This window comes from Lactuca serriola, chromosome 8, assembly GCF_051521515.1.
Source record: "Lactuca serriola cultivar US96UC23 chromosome 8, Lser_US96UC23_V15, whole genome shotgun sequence".
NCBI lineage: Eukaryota > Viridiplantae > Streptophyta > Magnoliopsida > Asterales > Asteraceae > Lactuca > Lactuca serriola.
The window spans coordinates 227,108,309-227,128,032 of record NC_136415.1 but is presented as its reverse complement, the minus strand read 5'-3'; the positions used below and the strand labels follow the sequence as shown (position 1 = coordinate 227,128,032).

The 19,724-nt window shown below is 34.8% G+C and overlaps 2 protein-coding genes across 2 annotated transcripts; both read right to left on the bottom strand.

Annotated features, from left to right (window-relative positions):
• Positions 1-12,634: 12,634 nt before the first annotated feature.
• On the bottom strand, positions 12,635-16,472 carry LOC145066025 (uncharacterized). The gene is made up of 4 exons (XM_079013170.1): positions 14,705-16,472; positions 13,173-13,427; positions 12,990-13,109; positions 12,635-12,915 (listed from the first exon to the last, which is right to left on the bottom strand). Exons 1-4 carry the CDS (start codon positions 15,815-15,817, stop codon positions 12,853-12,855), a joined length of 1,551 nt encoding a protein of 516 aa, XP_078869296.1. The 5' UTR covers positions 15,818-16,472; the 3' UTR covers positions 12,635-12,852.
• Positions 16,473-17,688: 1,216 nt separating this feature from the next.
• On the bottom strand, positions 17,689-19,123 carry LOC145068670 (CAAX amino terminal protease family protein). The gene is made up of 4 exons (XM_079015673.1): positions 18,921-19,123; positions 18,493-18,651; positions 18,184-18,399; positions 17,689-18,035 (listed from the first exon to the last, which is right to left on the bottom strand). Exons 1-4 carry the CDS (start codon positions 19,098-19,100, stop codon positions 17,694-17,696), a joined length of 897 nt encoding a protein of 298 aa, XP_078871799.1. The 5' UTR covers positions 19,101-19,123; the 3' UTR covers positions 17,689-17,693.
• Positions 19,124-19,724: the final 601 nt, after the last annotated feature.

The following is a 19,724-nucleotide window of genomic DNA, read 5'->3' as shown; positions in this document are numbered from 1 at the left end:
TTTATCTCAGTTTAGCATCTTTTGGAGGTATTCATTCATCACCTTGAGCTTCTTCTAGTAAAACCCCTTTTCTATATTTGAGTTTGGGATCATTTTGGGGCTTTGGTGTTGCATTTCGAGTAAGGAGCCAAGATCTGAAGTTGTAACTTCAGATCTAGGCTCATCTTGGCCATCATTATCGCAAGAACCCAACTTTTAGCATGTTGATGGAGTCCTTTTGCCTAGAACCTTCTCTTTATCTCATTATGGGTCATTTCCTCATTGCATGCACATAAAGTTTGCAACTTTACGAGATAAACATGCCCTAGGAGCTTGGATATGTGGTTTGGAGGCATTGCATGGCCTAATAAGTTTTTGTATGGATGAAGAACTGCATGTACTCGGCGAGTCGCAAGGTTGACTCGGCGAGTCACATGAATATGGTCGTGAACTCGACGAGTTGGATGAACAACTCGACGAGTCTGATGAAGATTACCATAGACTCGACGAGTTGAAGAACAACTCGACGAGTCGGATGAGTTTTCTCTAGGATATGTATGCGTGTGTATCCGTCGATTTGTAAGAAGGAAACTCGACGAGTGACCTTAAAGTTTGATCGAGAATCAGAGGAACTCGACGAGTCACCCCGATGACTCGGCGAATTGGAATGTGCTTCAAGGAACGCGGCGAGTAGCCGAGGGTACTCGGCAAGTTAAGGTCAACATGGACTGTTGACCTTGACTAAGGACTTTGACTTTGAATAGGGATTTATTAGTTGGTTTATGGATTTCCTTGTGAGGATGAGGACTTATGGGCGAATTCGTATTATGGTAATAGGTGGTGGAGCCTTTGGCTAGTGATCCGGGAGTTGAGATTTATCTACCGAGTCGACATCTGCAATGTGAGTTATCCTCACTATATCGATAGGGTCTACGGCACCAAGGCCGGCCCTTTTAGTTGTTATTGTTATGATGTGCTACTTGTGGTTACGATATGTTATATGCGGTTATGATCTGATAGATCGGAATCAGGATAGACAGTACGTTATGCTTTATGATCCTTATGGATTGGTATGTTGGCGGCCTGCTAGGTCGGTGCTTTAGTTATAAGAGAATGCTATGATTGACGATCAGTGAGATAGATATGTTTGATGTCTATATATGCCAGTATGTATTAGTTATGCGCATATGATTATTTGTTCGTTGGTTGGGTTGAGGCGGTCCTGCTTTGTGCTGAAGGCCAACAAACCCTACGAGCGGTCCGGGGAGACTGTAGGCCCATGTGGCGGTCCAGTCATGCTGAAGGCTCGGTATAGATTTAGTCAGACTGTAGACCCTATAAGGAAGTCCAGTTAGGCCGATGGCCAAGTATGCATGTTGATTGGTTGATTACTACTTATATGGTATTGTCAGTGTGGTATTGGTATTTTGGGGGTAGCTCACTAAGCCCTCGGGCTTACAGTTTTTAGTTTATTGTTTCAGGTACTTCAGGAGATCATGGCAAGGCGAAGGCATGACTGTACCGCTCCTCATCCTTATGATATAATTTTGGGACACTCTGATGAATAATTATTTGAAAACATTTTTGTAAACAAATGCTATTTGATTTTATTTATGATTGAAAAAGTTTAAATTTGGCGTAAAATTTATGGATGTTACAACGAAGAGGATGGCCATGCTCCTCTTCACTTCTTGAATAGATAAGAATGTCGTCAATGAAGACTATGACGAATTTGTCCAAGTACGGACGGCACACTCGGTTCATCAAGTCCATGAACACAGCATGTGCATTCGTCAATCCAAAAGGCATCCCTACAAACTCATAATGACCGTAACGAGTCCTGAAAGCTGTTTTAGGAACATCATCTTCCAGAATTTGTAACTGGTGATACATGGATCTTAAGTCTATCTTCAAGAAGTAGCTCGCACCTTGAAGTTGGTCGAACAGATCATCAATACGAGGCAGAGGATAACAGTTCTTAACGGTAAGTTTTTTCAGCTTGCGGTAGTCTATGCACATACAGAATGTCCCGTCCTTCATCTTCACAAACAAGACCGGTGTTCCCCATGGCGAGAAACTTGGTCTTATGAAACCTTTGCTAAGGATTTCGTTCAGTTGACTGTACAATTCCTGCATTTCTGAAGGTGCAAGACGATATGGGGATTTTGCTACAGGGGTAGCCCCAGGGATTAAGTCGATTTCGAATTTGACTTGTCGTCCGGGTGGCACTCTTAGGAGATCATCGAGAAATATATTAGGCAAATTGCAGACCTCGAGAATGCTCGTGATGTCTTTCAATTCTTGCTTTTTGTCTACCATGTGAGCTAAGAAAGCACAAAACTCTTTGTGAAGATACTTTTGTGCCTTGATACAAGAAATGATCCGGCTTGTTCCAGGTTTGTCGCATAGATGATAAGGACCTCGTTATTTGGCAAGTTGAGGAAAATGGCTCGTTCGTAATATAGGATGTCAGCATGATTAGAACATAACCAGTCCATACCGATAATGATATCGAAACTTTTGATAGAGACCGGCATAAGGTCTATCGGGAAAGAAAAGTTATTCAGGGTAAGGGTACATCCTATGTATATGTTGTTAGTGTATTCAATTTTCCCATTGGCCATTTCTACTGTGAAGGTTTCATTTAGAGATTGGGAGTTTTGTTTTAGTAGGTGCTCAAATTTATGAATCACGAAGCTTCTCTCAGCACCACAATCAAATAAGATGCATTCATAAGTATTATTGAGAAGAAACGTACCCATGACCGTTGTAGGGTCTGCCACGGCCTCTTCGTGACCAATTGCCAATATCCTCCCAACTCCACCGACATTTACAGCTTTTGGACAATCTCGTTTGAAATGTCTAACTTCTCCACATCCATAACATGCTTGACCTACTCCAGTGGAAGGCACTTGGTTAAGTGGTTGGGGTGGTGATTTACATAATCAGGCAGTATTCCCTTTCTTTTTGTAGTTTCGAAACTGCGTTTCCCGGCAATTTCTGTTGTGAAAATTGCATTTGTTGCATTTTGTGAGATTACCAGCATAAGGCTTAGCTGGTGCAGGGTTAGCAGGAACAGCAGCATGGACTGCCACTAACTGTTGTTTCTTTGAAGTTTCCTGAGAAGATTTTCGCTTTCTCTTATTCCATCCTTTCTTGTTGTTGTTGTTGTTGTTTCCCTTGGGTTGTTCTGGGGTAGCGACCACTAAGTTTTGACGGGCTTCGTGGTTAATAAGGGACTGTGCTAGCTCTTTTGCACTGTCAAAGGTAACAGGCCTAGAGGCGATAACACTACTTTGAATCTGAGGTGATAGCCCCTAGATATATCTTTCAATCTTTTTGCTCTCCAGAGCAACCATTTCTGGACATAGGATTGCTAAGTCACAGAATCGATTTATGTAGGTTGTTATGTATGAACCAACCATAGTAAGACCCCACAGCTCTTGCTCGAGCTTCTGAATTTCACCTTGCAGACAGTATTCTCGCATCATCATTGTCTTCAAGTTCTCCCAACTTATCGAGTTAGCTACTACTAGTGACAGGGCCTTAACATGGTCGTTCCACCAGGATAGGGCTCTATCAACAAAGGTACAAGCAGCAAATTTAACCTTGCTACCTTCTAGGCAGGAGCAGATTTTGAAACTGCTTCTGTCTTCTCAATCCATTGCTTTAGCATCATAACTCCCCCAGTCCCATTGAAGGACCTAGGTTTGGCGTTAGTAAAGTCTTTATAGGTACACTCCCGATGGTGCCCGTGACTCTCACCCTAATTGGAGGGGTGTGCTCCACTCCCTGATCCACTTGCAACAGTGGTGTTTATATGGGACATAGCAGCTGCGACAGTTGTGGTGACTGCCGCCTGAAATGTGGTAGTGTCGAATTAAGTTGATGGTGGCAGAGGTGGTATTGGCACTTCATTAACAAGAACACGTCTTGGGTTTCTCCGAGGAGGCATCTTTTACTATATGAATTAAAAGATGAAACGATTCTAAGATATCAAGAATAAATATGAATTTGATATCTCAAAGCTAAAATACTTAGTTCAATATGGATCTTATATTCAAGTTACCATACGATAAAATTATGAATTACGGTTAATAGACAATGAAGTAAAACGTAATTCAAATACTTCCATATATATTATGTATTGGATTTGTTCGGAAAATTGGACCTTCCTAAAGGTCCTACATACACAAAGTTATTAAACATAATACATTTAGCCGAAAACCTAATTTTATAACAAAATTGGAATTAGTGCGAAGACTACTTGCAACGTGCACTGTGTCGAGTACTAGACTCCACTCCCTGGTGTTCGGCTCCCATTTGTCGCCTTTTCCAGGGTAGATTGACGATCCTGTAACTCTCTTATTTCAGTTAGGTCTGCATTTAATTGGGTTTGTAGTGTTTCGGTGTAGGCTCAAGTGTCATCATGAATTCCGTCTAAACGACGAATATCTGCAGAGTTGATTTGTGTTGTCGCATTGACCTCAAGGATCCAATTTATTAAGACTCTCGCCTGATCAGATTGGCGAGCTATACGATGTACAATGACAGGAAAAGCCCTGTTGGCTGAGCCTCCGTTACTGAGATTGTAGAAATATCGGCACATTCCATAGGGTGGGCGTTGGCCTTGCTGTCAGCTCCAGTGGTATATGTGATCTGCCCAAACTGGCGTCGGTCCTTGATATCCTTGTCTAGCTGCGGGAGGTGGAATGGCTAATGGGGGGTTGTATACTATAGATTCTGTATCAGTACCCTTTGAATCTTCATCTTCATCCTCTTCCATCGGTTCCCCTTCTTCTTCTTCTTCCTCTTCCAGGTCCTCTTTCGGGTCCTCTACTATCCATCCTTCGTTACCTTGGTTTGGAAAGTACGGGTCTCCGGGAATGTTAAATCAAGCCACTGTTATCTAAGCGAGAATAAGAAATATCTATTATAATTAGTACAGGTAATACACAAATAAAAGTTTCTACAAGGGAAACTTACAGTTAACCAAATAATGAATTCTTTATGGCACTTCTATAACTACAAAGTGTATACTAATTATATATAACTTGGATATTTTCGACTTTCGATTAAATGATCCTACTCCAAATCCACAACCAAACAAGGAACATGAAATGAAGCTAGATAACATATTATAAGTCTATTTAATTATATATAACTGCATTATACATTTAATATTTATAGTTCTACAGACAATGGTTCTTTTGTTTTCACATAATTGTTATTAGTATATAGTGCCTAAAATACTCCTATAGCATTTTAAATTTGTGTTCTTCTCTAAAGTTTCTTTTGTACTTGTAGTTGGTAAGTTTTAGACATGTCGCAACACCACCATCACTCCCAAACACATGTTGGTCGTATCTCAAACCAATATAGTTGATCTGGCTATATTAATCCGAGATATGATTACATAACTGCCCAGGTTTGACTGTAATGTCCGACATCCAAATACTTTTAAGTTTTTATGACTATGAAACCGTTCTTGTAGGTATGAGTGTTAGTATACTTCTTGTAAAAATACTTAAATTTTTAAAAGTATACTTGTAGTCAGAGCTCTTAGCCCCAAATGTATTTATAGTTTTATTTCTTTTATGAATTGATATATTGAGTTCACTATAAACAATGCTCTGATACCAATCTGTCACACCCCCAAACCAGACGGTAGAAACGTCCGGGGGTGGATGACTTCATTTGTAATATCACAACACATGCATCATAGTAATCAAAGTACAAACAACCATTGTATTTAAAAAGTATAAATATTTACATGTGTCAAATCATTGTATGTTGACACCAAAATAGTTGATACAAAATATAGAAGACATGACTCAAAATAGCTCCGTCTTCTCAAAAGCTCATGGAGTACCTGTTTATTGATTCCCTAAGAATACAAGTAATTTGAAAAGCGGGTATCAACATAAAGTTGAGTGAGTGCATAAGTATTCATGTTTGAAAGCTTGTTTTCTGTTATGTAAAACCATTCCAGAAAATCCTATATTTTCTGTTGTATATGAAAAGTAGTTTTAATCCCATAAAAAAACCATTAAGTTTGTAAATTAGTATTCTGTATTTGTATTCCTTTGTAAAACTTGTAAAAGTGAGTGTGCTTGGCTCCACCAGCTGTTATCATAAACTGTAATGTAATATTGTAAGTTGTATCTTTGTAAAACTACTACTTTGAAATGTGCTCATGTTTAATTGACTTATACACTAATCGTTTCGTTAATATCTTTTTACTGAGTTATTATAACCATACTAGACTAGATGGCCTGACACAAACGCATTGAAGGCATTTAAATTTTTTTGATAACAATTGTCACTCATAGGCGTGTATGCCTGACTGTAGCTAGCAGCCCGAGTGCGGGGTTGTCAATCCCATATAGATCTATACACAACTAGTTTCGATCCCCGACTGGAGATTCTGGTTATAATATCATGACTTTAACTATATTGTTTAACTGAGTTAAACAACCTGAATACATTGACTCATAAAAAAGCACATAGACATTACGTGTATAATAGTAATGAAAATCCAATCATTTTGAAATGATTGATAGTACTTTTCTTGTTTAGTATACTTGAAATGTATTGAAATTGGTTCATACTTGTGTAGTTTTGAACTCAACCCTATTTTATTGTAAAACATGTACTCATGTATATTTGACTCATGCATTAGTATTCTTGTATCATAAATTACACTTATTATAATTTATATGTATGTTCTAAATTAATACTAACTGTCCATGAATGCAACCCCTTGCTCAACAATTTACAAAGGGTATTGAAACTGAATAAAATAACCTTTATATTTATATACATATACAATTATATATAACTAAAATTTAAACGACATTCAGACAAATAACCGATGCCCTAAATCCACATCTAAACAAGGAAAAGGAGATAAAGCGAGTTATCAGTCCTAAGCCTTTTAAATCTTATATATATATATATATATATATATATATATATATATATATATATATATATATACATACATATATATATATATATATGATTTTTTGGGGAAAAATATAAGTTTATATAAAAGAGTTTAATATTTTTGAAATACTTTTGATAACTTGATGTCATTTTATCACAATTTGAAATCATTTGTTTGTAACACAAAATTCTTGTGTTAAACTTGTATTCCCCCCCCCCCCCCCCTTAAAACTGTAAAAGCTATGAAAATACGGGGGTATGAACTCACTTGGTAAAAGTGATGATTTGATGAAAGACTAGGCTTTACGCGGGCATCACTTCAATTGGAGAGAGGTTAGCTTTTCAAGAATTTCAGGGGTTCGGGCTTGCGCCGAAGTTTGGATACGTTACTGGGGCGTCGGGGTAGTCTCGAGGGGCTTAAAAGTGAGTAATATAGGAGAGAGGTTTGGATACGTACACGGGGCGTACACTCGTACGCAGGGCGTAGCGTACGTGCCCGGTCTATTTCCTACACGTCGAAGCTAGTTTGCATGCATGGCTCGCATGCAACGAGAGGGTGCCAGAGCATCGACGTGGCTGAGTTCGGACCTTGCTTCGGAGTACGCTGGGCGTACTACTTGAACGCAGGGCGTACTCCTCTGGGGTAGCCTCAAATTTCGTGCCTCAATCTTCTAAAATTCATATCTTTAACATACGAATTCCGATTTTTACGTTCTTTTTATCCACATGTAGGTGGGATTATGCTCTACAACTTTTGTTTAGACTCTGTTGGCTAATTTTGAATTTATTTTTAATGTTATATTTTTAACAGGCCGGGACAGGAAAAATCCATTAAAAATTCATAACTTCTTCATTCGACGTCCGTTTTCATCTGTCTTTTTATCGTTATGTTACTATTAATGAGATCTTCGATTCTCATTTAGGTTGTGTTGTCTAAAAATCGCTCTACCTTTAAACAGACTTTTGGGCTATGTACTGCTATGTCGAATCTTAGAAAAATCATAACTTCCTCATACGAAGTCAGATTTGAATGTTCGTTTTAAGGAAATTCACAGTTTAACGAATCCTACGACCTTCATTTAGATTGTTAAGGTTAAAAATTACTTTACTGAAATTTCACTTTTCACACTTAACAGTGTTTTACTGGTTTTGTCGCGGATTTTCGATTGGTCATAACTTCTTCGTTATAACTCGGTTTTAGTGTTCTTTATATTTTTGGAAACCTTGATAAAAGCTCTACCACTTTATTCATCCCAATTAAGATTATTTAATACTTCAGTTTTGAGGGTCGATTATGTAAATACACATAGTATACAAAAATTTCTCTTTATTTTAAAAGAATTACAATTTACATAGATTCAAAATGTCAGGTTGTTACACTACTCAGTCCCTTACCAATGTGAGTTACAAAATCCTGAGTACTCCCTGATCGGCCCCTTACTGACCCGAGCAGTGCTGTAAAACTCGATCAACTCGGTGATTAATATGTATAATATACTTAATGAGTTATTATTTAACACATACGCATGTGATTATTACTACATATATATCTTAAATTTTCAGTAATTATTCACGAAGTGAAACCATTATATGTTTTTCAGTTTTTGTGTATTCACTTGTATTTAATTTTGTTATATATTTTAATCAGCTTATGATTTTAACTTATGATTTTGACATATATAATTTCCCTAAAAATATTTTTATATGAATTATCAAATCCGAGTACTCCCCGATCGACCCCTTACTGACCTGAGCAGTATTGTAAAAGTCGATCAACTCGGTGATTAATATGTATAATATACTTAATGAGTTATTATTTAACACATACACATGTGATTATTACTATATATATCTTAAATTTTCAGTAATTATTCACGAAGTGAGACCATTATGTGTTTTTCAGTCTTTGTGTATTCACTTGTATTTAATTTTGTTATAGAGTAAATTACACGAATGGTCCCTATGGTTTGGGGTAATTTGCGCGCTTGGTCCCTAACTTATTTTTTTAACTCGGAAGGTCCCTATTGTTTGTTTTTGTTACGGACTTGGTCCCTACTATTTGTTTTTGTTATGCGTTTGGTCCCTATATTACTTTAAAAAAAATATATTTAAATAGGAAAAAATGGTGGGGTAGGTAAGGTGAGGTGAGGGGGTGGGGTTGTGGGTGTGGGTGTGTTTATTTAAATAAATTAAAAAATCAAGGGAAAAATAATCTTTTTAGGTAAGACAGGGACCAAGCGCATAACAAAAACGAGTTAAAAAAATAAGTTAGGGACCAAACGCGCAAATTACCCTAAACCATAGGGACCATTTGTGTAATTTACTCTTTGTTATATATTTTAATCAGCTTATGATTTTAACTTATGATTTTGACATATATAATTTCCCTAAAAATATTTTTATATGAATTATCAAATTCGAATACTCCCCGAATACTCCCGAGTAGTCGCTACTCGGTAGTTGATCGAGCAGGTACCAAAAAGCATTTTTTGCAAAAAATACATGAAACAATATTTAACGAGTTCTACAACCTTGATTATGAAGAGAGTGTATGGATTTGAGTTTGAAAACAAAAAGCATTTTTTTGGTAAAAGTGAATATTAGCCTGTGTGGTAGCAAAAAGTAAATTTTAGAAGTGTTCGTTGTGGCAAAAAATTATAAGATATAAAGCACCTTTTTTTTGCAAAACTATTTATAGGTATTACTGTCTTTTTCTTAACTCAAATTTTATGAGTTTCAAGAAGTTATGAGTAAGTTGTTGAAAACTTCTTATTGGCCATGAAAAGAAGTCATTTTGAAATCTATTTTGTTTTGTCAAACACTATTTTTAACTTATTGCAATAAGATGGTTTGAAACCTTTGGTTGTAAGTATGTTGCTATTTGTTTTTATAACATGTTTAAATAACTAAATCAATCGATAAGATGGTGAACATATAATACTTTTCTAAAGTTGTCATTGCATATTTAATACTAGGTTATAACCCGTGGTCACCACGGTTACAAAATAAAATATCGTAATACATTTACGAATAATATTTTTACACAAAGTATGATGTGTTAATTTAGACAAATGTAAAATATTTTCATCTAATACTTGTGTTAGTATCATGATAGAGTGGTTGCAAACTCTAAATCTTGTAGTCGAACGATCATTTTATGTTTGGATTTGTCTTTGACACTTATATCCAGCCTACCACATTCAATATCATGTGCAAACACATTGTTGTATAAAAATGCATTTAAAAAAATAACAAATACATATAAATAGCATTTTTTTAATGTAGAATGCTAAAATCTACAAAAAAAAAAAAAAAAAAAAAAAAAAAAGTCACATAAATAAAGAAAGCCGACAGGTAGATGCTATAACACAAAGTACCTATTTAAAAAAAATTAACAATAAATGTAGTTTCAAACAAAAAATATATAAACTTTCAGAAAAGGCCAAGGGTATAATGGACATGTTGAAATTTTTATAAAGTAGGATGACTCAACATTACAAATCACAAAAAATAGTTCATTTTACAGTAAATGTATTATCTCGTTATTTGACCCTTAAATGAATAGATAATCACAAGCACAAACAGGTTACCTAATTATCAAACCAATCAAAATTAGCATGTTATCACACAATGTCAGTTAAATGTTTTTTCTTTTTAACTTCTCTTATAAATGTCTAGTTAAAAATAGCTCAAGGGTAACAAGTTAGGGATAATTAGCTTCCTAAAGGTGCAAAAATACATCTCACTTGGTTGAGAATTAAAAGAAATAAAAACTACTATAAACTTCTACAAAAATAATATATGAACTTAGATCATTCATTGCAGTCCAGAGTGAATCAAGGGCACAAGAGTCATTTTACATGCGTCAGGGACCATATTTGTAACACAAATGGAACGGGGAAATTTTAGAAAATAAACTGAACTTGCAAAATACATAATAGTTTGCAACAAAATCATAGCACATCAAAGTTGGGATACTAAATTCTAATGCAATTTATAGCCAAAGGGTATTATGGTAATTTTCCAGAAAAAAATTACTCATTTGCAGGATACTTCCTTTTCAAATAAATGAATATCAATCTTTGATTCCATTCCATCAGACAAAAAAAAAGATTTTTTTATCAATCTAATAACATCATCCATTTCATACATTCTTCAATTTCATCATATCAGCACCTTAAAAAACACATATAATAAGAAGAAAAAAAATTAAATGCAATTGAAGAACATAAGTAATAACCAATTTACATACCAGAAAAAAATCATCCACCTAAAAAAACTCAAAACTTCTTAATTTGACCAATTATTAAATGTAAGTATACCTAGGATGATGTTCCTCCAACGACCTCATGTTCCATCTACATCATCTGCTATGACATGTTGACCAAAATTAGAAGTTTAGGAGGATTGACCAATTAAGAGTTAACATATCAATCAAGATAATATTTGATAAAAATAGATTGAAATACACTATTAAACAACTAAATATAACACAATTAAGGCTTTAATAACAGAGATGGAGATAGAGAAGAGAAGCCTAACTTGGTAGTTTAGAAGCAGACATTCTAATGTGAAGTTATTGTTCATCATCTATCCAAATATCCATTATATCATCAAACCATAACAAACATCAACTTCACATACAAGAGCAATTCCTTTTGCAAGCCTGCTTCACATCCACCAAATGAATGACATAATATGAAAATCAAAACAAAAGGAATACATTCAATCTTAAATCAGCAACGGGAAAAAATCCTTAATAAAAGGATAAAAATATATCAGAGACGAAAAATGGAAGCATGTTCTTCTAATGAAAAAAGCAGATTTTGATTCCGATTTGAAAGGGATTGGACCTTCAAGTAGAAACCGGTTGTTTGAAATATTTAAGCAATAAGTAATCCTAGGAGCACAATAGCCAAGCAAGGAGTATATATTCAGGTGATAAACTTACCTCGATAGACACCTATATCTGGAAAAAAAAAAAAAAAATCACAGTCACAAACCTTTAAAAATTGCAAACCCACGATTACACCAGTAACATAAAGTCAAAAAAACAAATACATAATCATCTCACCTTAGTAGCTTTGGGGATCCTTGCAACAATAAGGAAGAGGTGGGAATTACAACAAAATACAAAGACCTTTAGCAGATTATTCAGCAATAAAATTCTTATTTTTTTGGTTGGTTAACTATCTTCATCAAAAGGCCAACTTCAACACTGTGTGCTTCTAAGATGAGAGAGAGAGGGGGGATATTACCGATGCGTTGTATAGATATTAGTGTGGATCATAATTAGTTAAGAGAGAGATATGAAGGAGGAAGAGCAACGACAATGAGGCAAAGTGGCGATGGTGTTGTGGTAGAGAAAAAGGCAAACGAAACCAGTAGCAATGGAGGAGAAGAAGGGAGTACTGGTGTAGGAACGGTGGCGTTAAGAAGGGATATTTATCTTTTAAATTTCAAATTGACATATTTGATTTGGTTTCCAAAGAGATTGGCGAAATTTTTGGAAATACAGCCGTGATTAAGGGATGACCATGTATAGTTTTAAGGGTGAGCGGGAAAACAGTTCACATAAAGATGACACGTGGAAAAGTATACTGATAGAAAAGTGCCATGTGGCATTTAGGGGAGGCAATTATTAGGAAGGGAGATTATCGATTATCAACAACGATACATGTACTACATTGAATGACTCCATAAAAGGTTCATTTAAAGCAGAGTTCAATCTCTTGTAATCAAAATACATAAAACAATATTTTCAGCATAAATGATATGCTATGTACAATTGCATTTACATTCATGCAATTCAAGTCAACAGAAAAGTCAAGGTTATGTTCTATTATGGTTAGAATCATCATGACCTTTTTACATAAAATAGTTACAAGAAAAATAACTAAAAGAAACAACCAATCAAATCAAGCTCTACTCATTACTCAACTCAACTGCATGATAAAACCTTAGCAACTTCAACGCCGACACATTTTCCTGAAAAAATAATAAATCATTATTTCTATTTTCTAGAAGAAAAAAAATTAAGAAAAGAACTATATTTGTAGGACCTGAAGTGGTTCTTGAGATTGGGAAGGGAAGTAAAAACCGGTTGAACAATTGTGCAACAATTCAGGGTTTTTTATGTACTCTTTGTGCCCATCACTCGCTTTCATCTTATATTTGAACATCTGAGAACCAAAAAAAAAAAAATTAAAAAATAATATTATAGATGGAAATACAGTTTTACTGACCTCAGAAAGAGAGACTGTAGGTTTTTCCAGCTCATCATCTTCATCAATATGTACACCAGTACCCTGACATTCAGGACAAAAAGCAGAATAAATTTGTTTTTTTGAGTCCTCTTCAGCTTTTTTAAATTTGGCTCCTTTTTTTCGCCTACTTTTCTTCTTTACTTCAGGAGCAACTACCATCTGTTTTGTATAAACTTCAGACTCACACAGAAGGACCCAATGAATGAGGCACGAAATATGAAACACGTGAAATGCCTGCATCATTGTGATATATTAATATTACATTACATAACAAAAGATATTCAAATGACACTTTAGGTCCCTGTAGTTTTAATTTTCTGGAGCTACATTTCTAGTCCCTGTAGTTTTTAATTTGCATGAATTAAATTTCTGGTCCCTGTAGCTTTAAATTTCAGGAATTACACTTTTGGTTTGGTCTTTATAGTTTTAATTTTCCAGAATTATTTTTCTGGTCCCTGTAGTTTTAAATTTCAGGAGTTACACTTTTGGTCACTATGTATGAGGGAAATAAGCAAAAGACACTTTTCGTCTCTATAGTTTTAGTTTTCCAGATTTATATTTTTGGTCCCTTTGGGTTTTTTAGTTTGCAGGAATTACATTTCTGGTCCCTGTAGTTTTAAATTTTCGGATTTACACTTTTGGTCACTATGAAAGTGGGAAATAAGCAAAAGACACTTTCGGTTACTATAGTTTTAGTTTTCCAGAATTACATTTTTGGTCCCTGAAATTTTTAGTTTGCAGGAAATGCATTTTTGGTCCTTGTAGTTTATTTTTACAAAATTACATTTTTAGTCCCTGTAGTTTTTAATTTGCAAAAGTTACATTTCTGGTCACTGTAGTTTTAAATTTCCGGAATTACACTTTTGGTCACTAAGAAAGTGGGAAATAAGAAAAAGACACTATTGGTCCCTATAGTTTTAATTTTTCAGATTTATATTTTTGGTCCCTTAAGTTTTTAGTTTGCAGGACATACATTTTTGGTCCCTGTAGTTTTACATTTTTAGTCCCTGTAGTTTTTAACTTGCATAAACTACATTTCTGGTCCCTGTAGTTTTAAATTTCTGGAATTACACTTTTGGTCCATTTAGTTTTTAATATGAAAGAGGGAAATAAGCAAAAGACACTTTTGGTCCCTAGAGTTTTAGTTTTCCAAAATTATATTTTTGGCCCCTGAAGTTTTAGTTTGCAGGAATTACATTTCTGGTCCTTGTAGTTTTAAATTTCCACAATTACACTTTTTGGTCAACGTAGTTTTTAATTTGAAAGAAATGAGGGACTTACACCTTGGTCCCTAAAGTTTGCAATGTTCTACACTTTAGGCCCAAGTTTTGATATTTTTTACAAGAATACTAAATTAGAGTCAGAGAGTCAGAGTCCCTATGGTTTCTATAACGTGTAAAGAAAAATATAAGTACATTGTTGTTATGGGTTACATATCGCTAGTATTGGTCTAAAAGTGTAAGTATGATTAAGGGTTAGAGATAAGATAAAAGATAAATAAGAAAACATACCCCATTCAAATTTCTACTACTGCAAACAATTCGACCAGTCTTCATGTTGAGAAGTGTTGCAACATTTTTCCCAGGAAGCATCTTGTGTTGACATATGTCACACACTCTTTCTGAAGCTAAACGTTGTCTTGCCCTAATTTCTTTCCTTGTACATTTGTTTGGGAAAACTCTTAATTGGAGTGAGTTATCATCATAAACTTCTACAAGATTTCTTGAATTAGAACTACCCGATGCCAAAGATTCTTCACTGGAAGATTCTTCATATTGGTTACTCAAAGATTCACTATAATCTTCAGGATCAGATAGTGATTTCCTCTTTTTTCCTTTAGGGTTTGCATTCCCCTCTATTGCAGGTCTAGAACTTGAAGAAAGAAAACCCTGCAAGTCATCTAATATCCCCTTTCGACCCAAATCAAAGTCAAATGCAAATGAAACAACAGCAAAATCATGATATGGAATCTTGTCGTTGTTAACTGAATCACTTTTCCCAAACCATTCGCACCAAATTTTCTTGATTCCCTTTGAAACCCCTTCTTGCTCAAGGGACTTAAGAGAAATTTTCCCAATACCAATTTCTCTCACTTCTAAATCAGTAACTTTATCTTTGTGTAGCACATTGGGAATTATCAGATCATCAAGATCTAAACTCTCATCTCCTTGTCCTGAATCTAAGCTTCCCTCAGATGAAAGTTCATAGTCAGAAGCATTTCCTTTGAAAGCCACAATCGCGAGATTGTTTTCATTGATACTCCTTTTTTGCATTAAATTCCTCCCGTTTGAGGGTACCAAATGATTGTCTTCCTCGGTGTTATGGAAGAAAAGCATACCATCATTGAAGGGAAAAGGATTCTGTTTCAACAAGGTAGCTTTAGCAGCTTCATACATCTGTTTGTGAAGATGGCCACGTAGATGATCATGGAGAACTGAATCACTGTAGCATGGAGCAAGACACAGTACACAGAAGAAGATAACCTTCTTATTATCTTCCCTAAGCTCAACATACGTATGACCCTTCAATCTCACATTTCGCAGTGCAGTTCTGGCCAACTGTTCTTTTAAACTGATAACGCCAGTTCTTTCGAGAAACCCTAACTCTTTGCCTCGTCCTGCCATTCAATACTCTCTTCCAGATTATACGAAACCCTAAATAGCCTCAAATCCCCAAATTTCAATTGATTTGAAACCCTAAAAAGCTTAAATCGACAATGAGCACCAGATTTCAAATACAACGATTAATAGGACATCTGCAATCGTTCCTTAAACTACTTAAAAGCAATAAACAGTAAATTTTCACGAAATCGGAGCGATTTATAATACGATTCTTCAAATTTCGGATTACAGTCGACGTAAACGCCAGAAATTTACTTCAAAGAAGAAAAGGATGAAATCATACGCTTAGACGAAGAAAACCCTAAACTTACAACATCGAGGCGTACTTTGTATAGAATTTTTCGGAAACCGTAGAGGTATTAGATCCACCATTACAAGGGCTTGTTCTTGAACTCCAGACAGAACTTGAAGCGAGCAAAGCCCTCCCATGGACATCATATCCGAGTTTTGTTAGTCCGTATGTGTAACAGGGAATCTGAAAGAAAAATCAAAAGCCAATTCGTATGATGATTTCGTTGATGAAGGCTCGAAGAACACGGGGAAAGTGCGAGAGGCGTATGAGAATGAAAATGGGGGATTTGATTTGATTTGATTATTGGCCGTTGATGTTGATGAATATGTAAGTTAGTAAGTTGATTGGCTGTAGGCCGTTGATGTGGGTAGGTTGGATGTCGATAGCGTGTGGATGTGTAGAGAGGACCAAACAATATTCGAATTTTTAAAGAGGCATATGCGAGCTTGTAATAATTAGAGGAAAAATAGAATATGGTTTTCACAAAAACTAAGGTAATTGAGCATGTATACAATGAACACAAAATAATTATATATTTTTTAAAAAGGTCTCTTTTTTAGTTGCTCTTTCATAAAAAAACCATTTGATTTTCATTTTAATGGGATAGGAAAGGTAGATGTCAACAGTAATATCTCTATAAATATAAAATTATTTTTTCATAAATTGTACTGACATAAACCATATTTGTAAAGAGTTTACGATTCTAATTTTACATTTTGCAAACTATTTACCAAATGTATATATTTTATTTAGAAAAGAAACTAAAATTTCACTAATGAATCACAAAAGTCTTCGCTTACGTTATGTTATTTCAAATATCTGCGTGTTTGTGGAATACTTGTTTGCTCGTGTAATAAGGTCTGAAGAATTAAAGGACCTGCAAGCGAGTTCAAGTTTTTCTGATAGATACAAAACGTGTGGGGCAGACCTAGTAAATAGCACAAGGTAGTACAGATACCCCTCAAATATTTTCAGATAGTGTAAATTTTGTTCAGTACAACCTCTGGGTTTTTGGATTTTTGTTCTAGGTCGACCACTATAAAGCGACATATTGAAACTTACCTTATAATGTTCAACTTGAATTTAATGTTTAACTAACCAATTCTTTTTATCATGCAAGGTTTCTTTGGTTTATTTGAATAAGATCGTGTAATCGACAACAGGGATTCACGGTAAGGCATTGTTATGTGTGCCACTTATTTCAAATGAAGAAATATGTTTGAGTGCAACATGAATTCCAGTCGTTAATATATCAAGGATACTCATGAAGTCATCATTGATTTAGTAGAGTGGAGACATAATATATAATGTTTGAAACATCTTTATGAAACAAAGAAAGCTTTTATAAAATACATATCCAAATGACTTTTTTGAAAACTTTTACAAATATAAACGACTTCTAAAGAAAAAAAAATGGTTTTTCAGATAAAATGTTAAAAATATAGTTCCTTTCTCGAAAATTTCTCTTACAAATACTAATAAAAATATTTAGGTTACCATTTGATTAAATTCGGTAAAATTCAATTTTGTACTCATTTGCAACCAAACATACAACGAATCAAAACCCAATGCCAAAAACAAATGCGATTAAGATGTAAAAGTAACAACTAAAATAAGAAGATTATATAGTGAGTGAATAACAAAAGGGGAAATCAAAGTACCACTCCAACAATAAGAGCATCCAAGAACAACCCCAATAACAAATAATTGTAAAAAATTGTCAATAGATAAATGAGTTGCACTAAAAACAATAGAACTTATCACAACCGCTTTTTTCCATTCCATTCTTGACGCAAGAGACGTCAATAGAAACCCTCTATAAACCGTTTCCTCAAGAACCGGAGTCACAACACAATAAACAAGAGCTAACCAAAACACCGAAAGGGGCCCACCCGAAAGAACTTCCTTCATAATTGGGTTGTTCACATCCTACATCACAACCGCAAAAATTATGGTTGATAATGTCATTGATATACATTATTAGGGAAAGTCTGTTAGACTTTCCCTAATAATGAAGAAAACACCCATATACAGCTGACAGAGTTTGTCAGCTATATATCTGTGTTTTGAGACTAACCTTGGGCCCGATTAATTTGTCGGCCACAAAAGATGTAAGGAAGATGAATGCAAGAAGGAAACCAAGTCCAATCACAGATGCTAATAACCAATTTCTTTCTTTAGGGAAAACTCTAGTTTTAAAGAAGCTTAAAATGTTAAATGGCTTCTCCGAGAATTGTAAAAGTAACATAAATGCCCCCAGCTCTAAAGTTTGTATCAAAAACAATGACAATGCCTGTTTGGGAAAAAGAAACATAAGAGTGAAATGTCTAAAATACCCTTTGAAAAATGATAAGATAAGAGTACGTTTAGATGCTGATTGAATCACCTGAATGTCGGGATTAAGATGAGTCTGATTCAGAAGTTGTGCAACAACAGAGAGTCCTCCAAAGCTCAGAGGAATGTGCAGACTAAAGACATAAAAGGCCATGGTGCTCCATGTGCTTCCATTGTCGGATTGGAGGTCCGTTTTCAGAACTGAGAAAGCCTGCGATATGTAATAGTTAACCTAGATTATGCAACTGGAATTGATAATCTAAAAAATCTAAATAAGCATATGATTTAGAATGAAGAAGATTCTTATTATAATATTTAACTCGGGAATTTCATTGTTTTGGGATCGGAAACCTAAATAACCATGTGAATATGAACTTGAGAAGCATTCGAAATCGGAATTGAATATGGAACAGATGATAAAATTGCTCGATTTGATGATAACGACATATGAAAACAGAGAAAAGGGTTTAATCGATGAACCTGAGATGCTTTGTGGTTGCTATCTTTCCTGATGCATCGAAGTTTGAATGAAGAATCTTTGGTAACCCTTATGGAAGAAAGGGGGATAATGCGATTATTTTGGAAGCTTTCGATCGATCTACCTGGAGCTCTTGTGAGACTGGAAAATCGCCGAGGAAGATGAACCGTTAGCATTGTCATATCCAAAACCACATAGTTTCATTCGGAAATGTATAATAAATCACAAATGTTGTTTAATTAAAAAAATGTTCTATAACTTTTTACATTTAACAATTTTTAAAGTATAATCAGGAATAATATAATACGATTAAAAGAAATAAACTATTATTCTATAATAAAAAGAATAAGCATGTGCTACTTTTTTTTTTTTTTTATATATTTAGCTTATGATATTTTGAAATATTTTATTATGTATTTTAATTTAACTTTTAAACATATTTTTGTTGTTGTTTATGGGATTTACAAATTTTACTATATGATATAATAAGTTTAAGGTATAATTAAAAGAAAAATGAGGAATAAAAATAGGATATTAACAAAATTAATTTTTATGAATTGTAACACCCGATAATTCTTTCCCTTCATTTTTTTAAAGTTTTGATGTTGGGTGTGTATCTACGTAGGGCGTAGATAGCCTTCTACGCACTGCGTAGAAGGGTGTCTTGGAGACGGAGTTTTAATGATCTACACAGGGCATAGATCTGGGTACGCAGTGCATACGTGCCTAGAGCCCAAACCATAATTTTGGGGTTGTGAGCTCTATTTAAGGGCTCTTACTCTCTTGAGGCCCTTCTATTCTCAGCC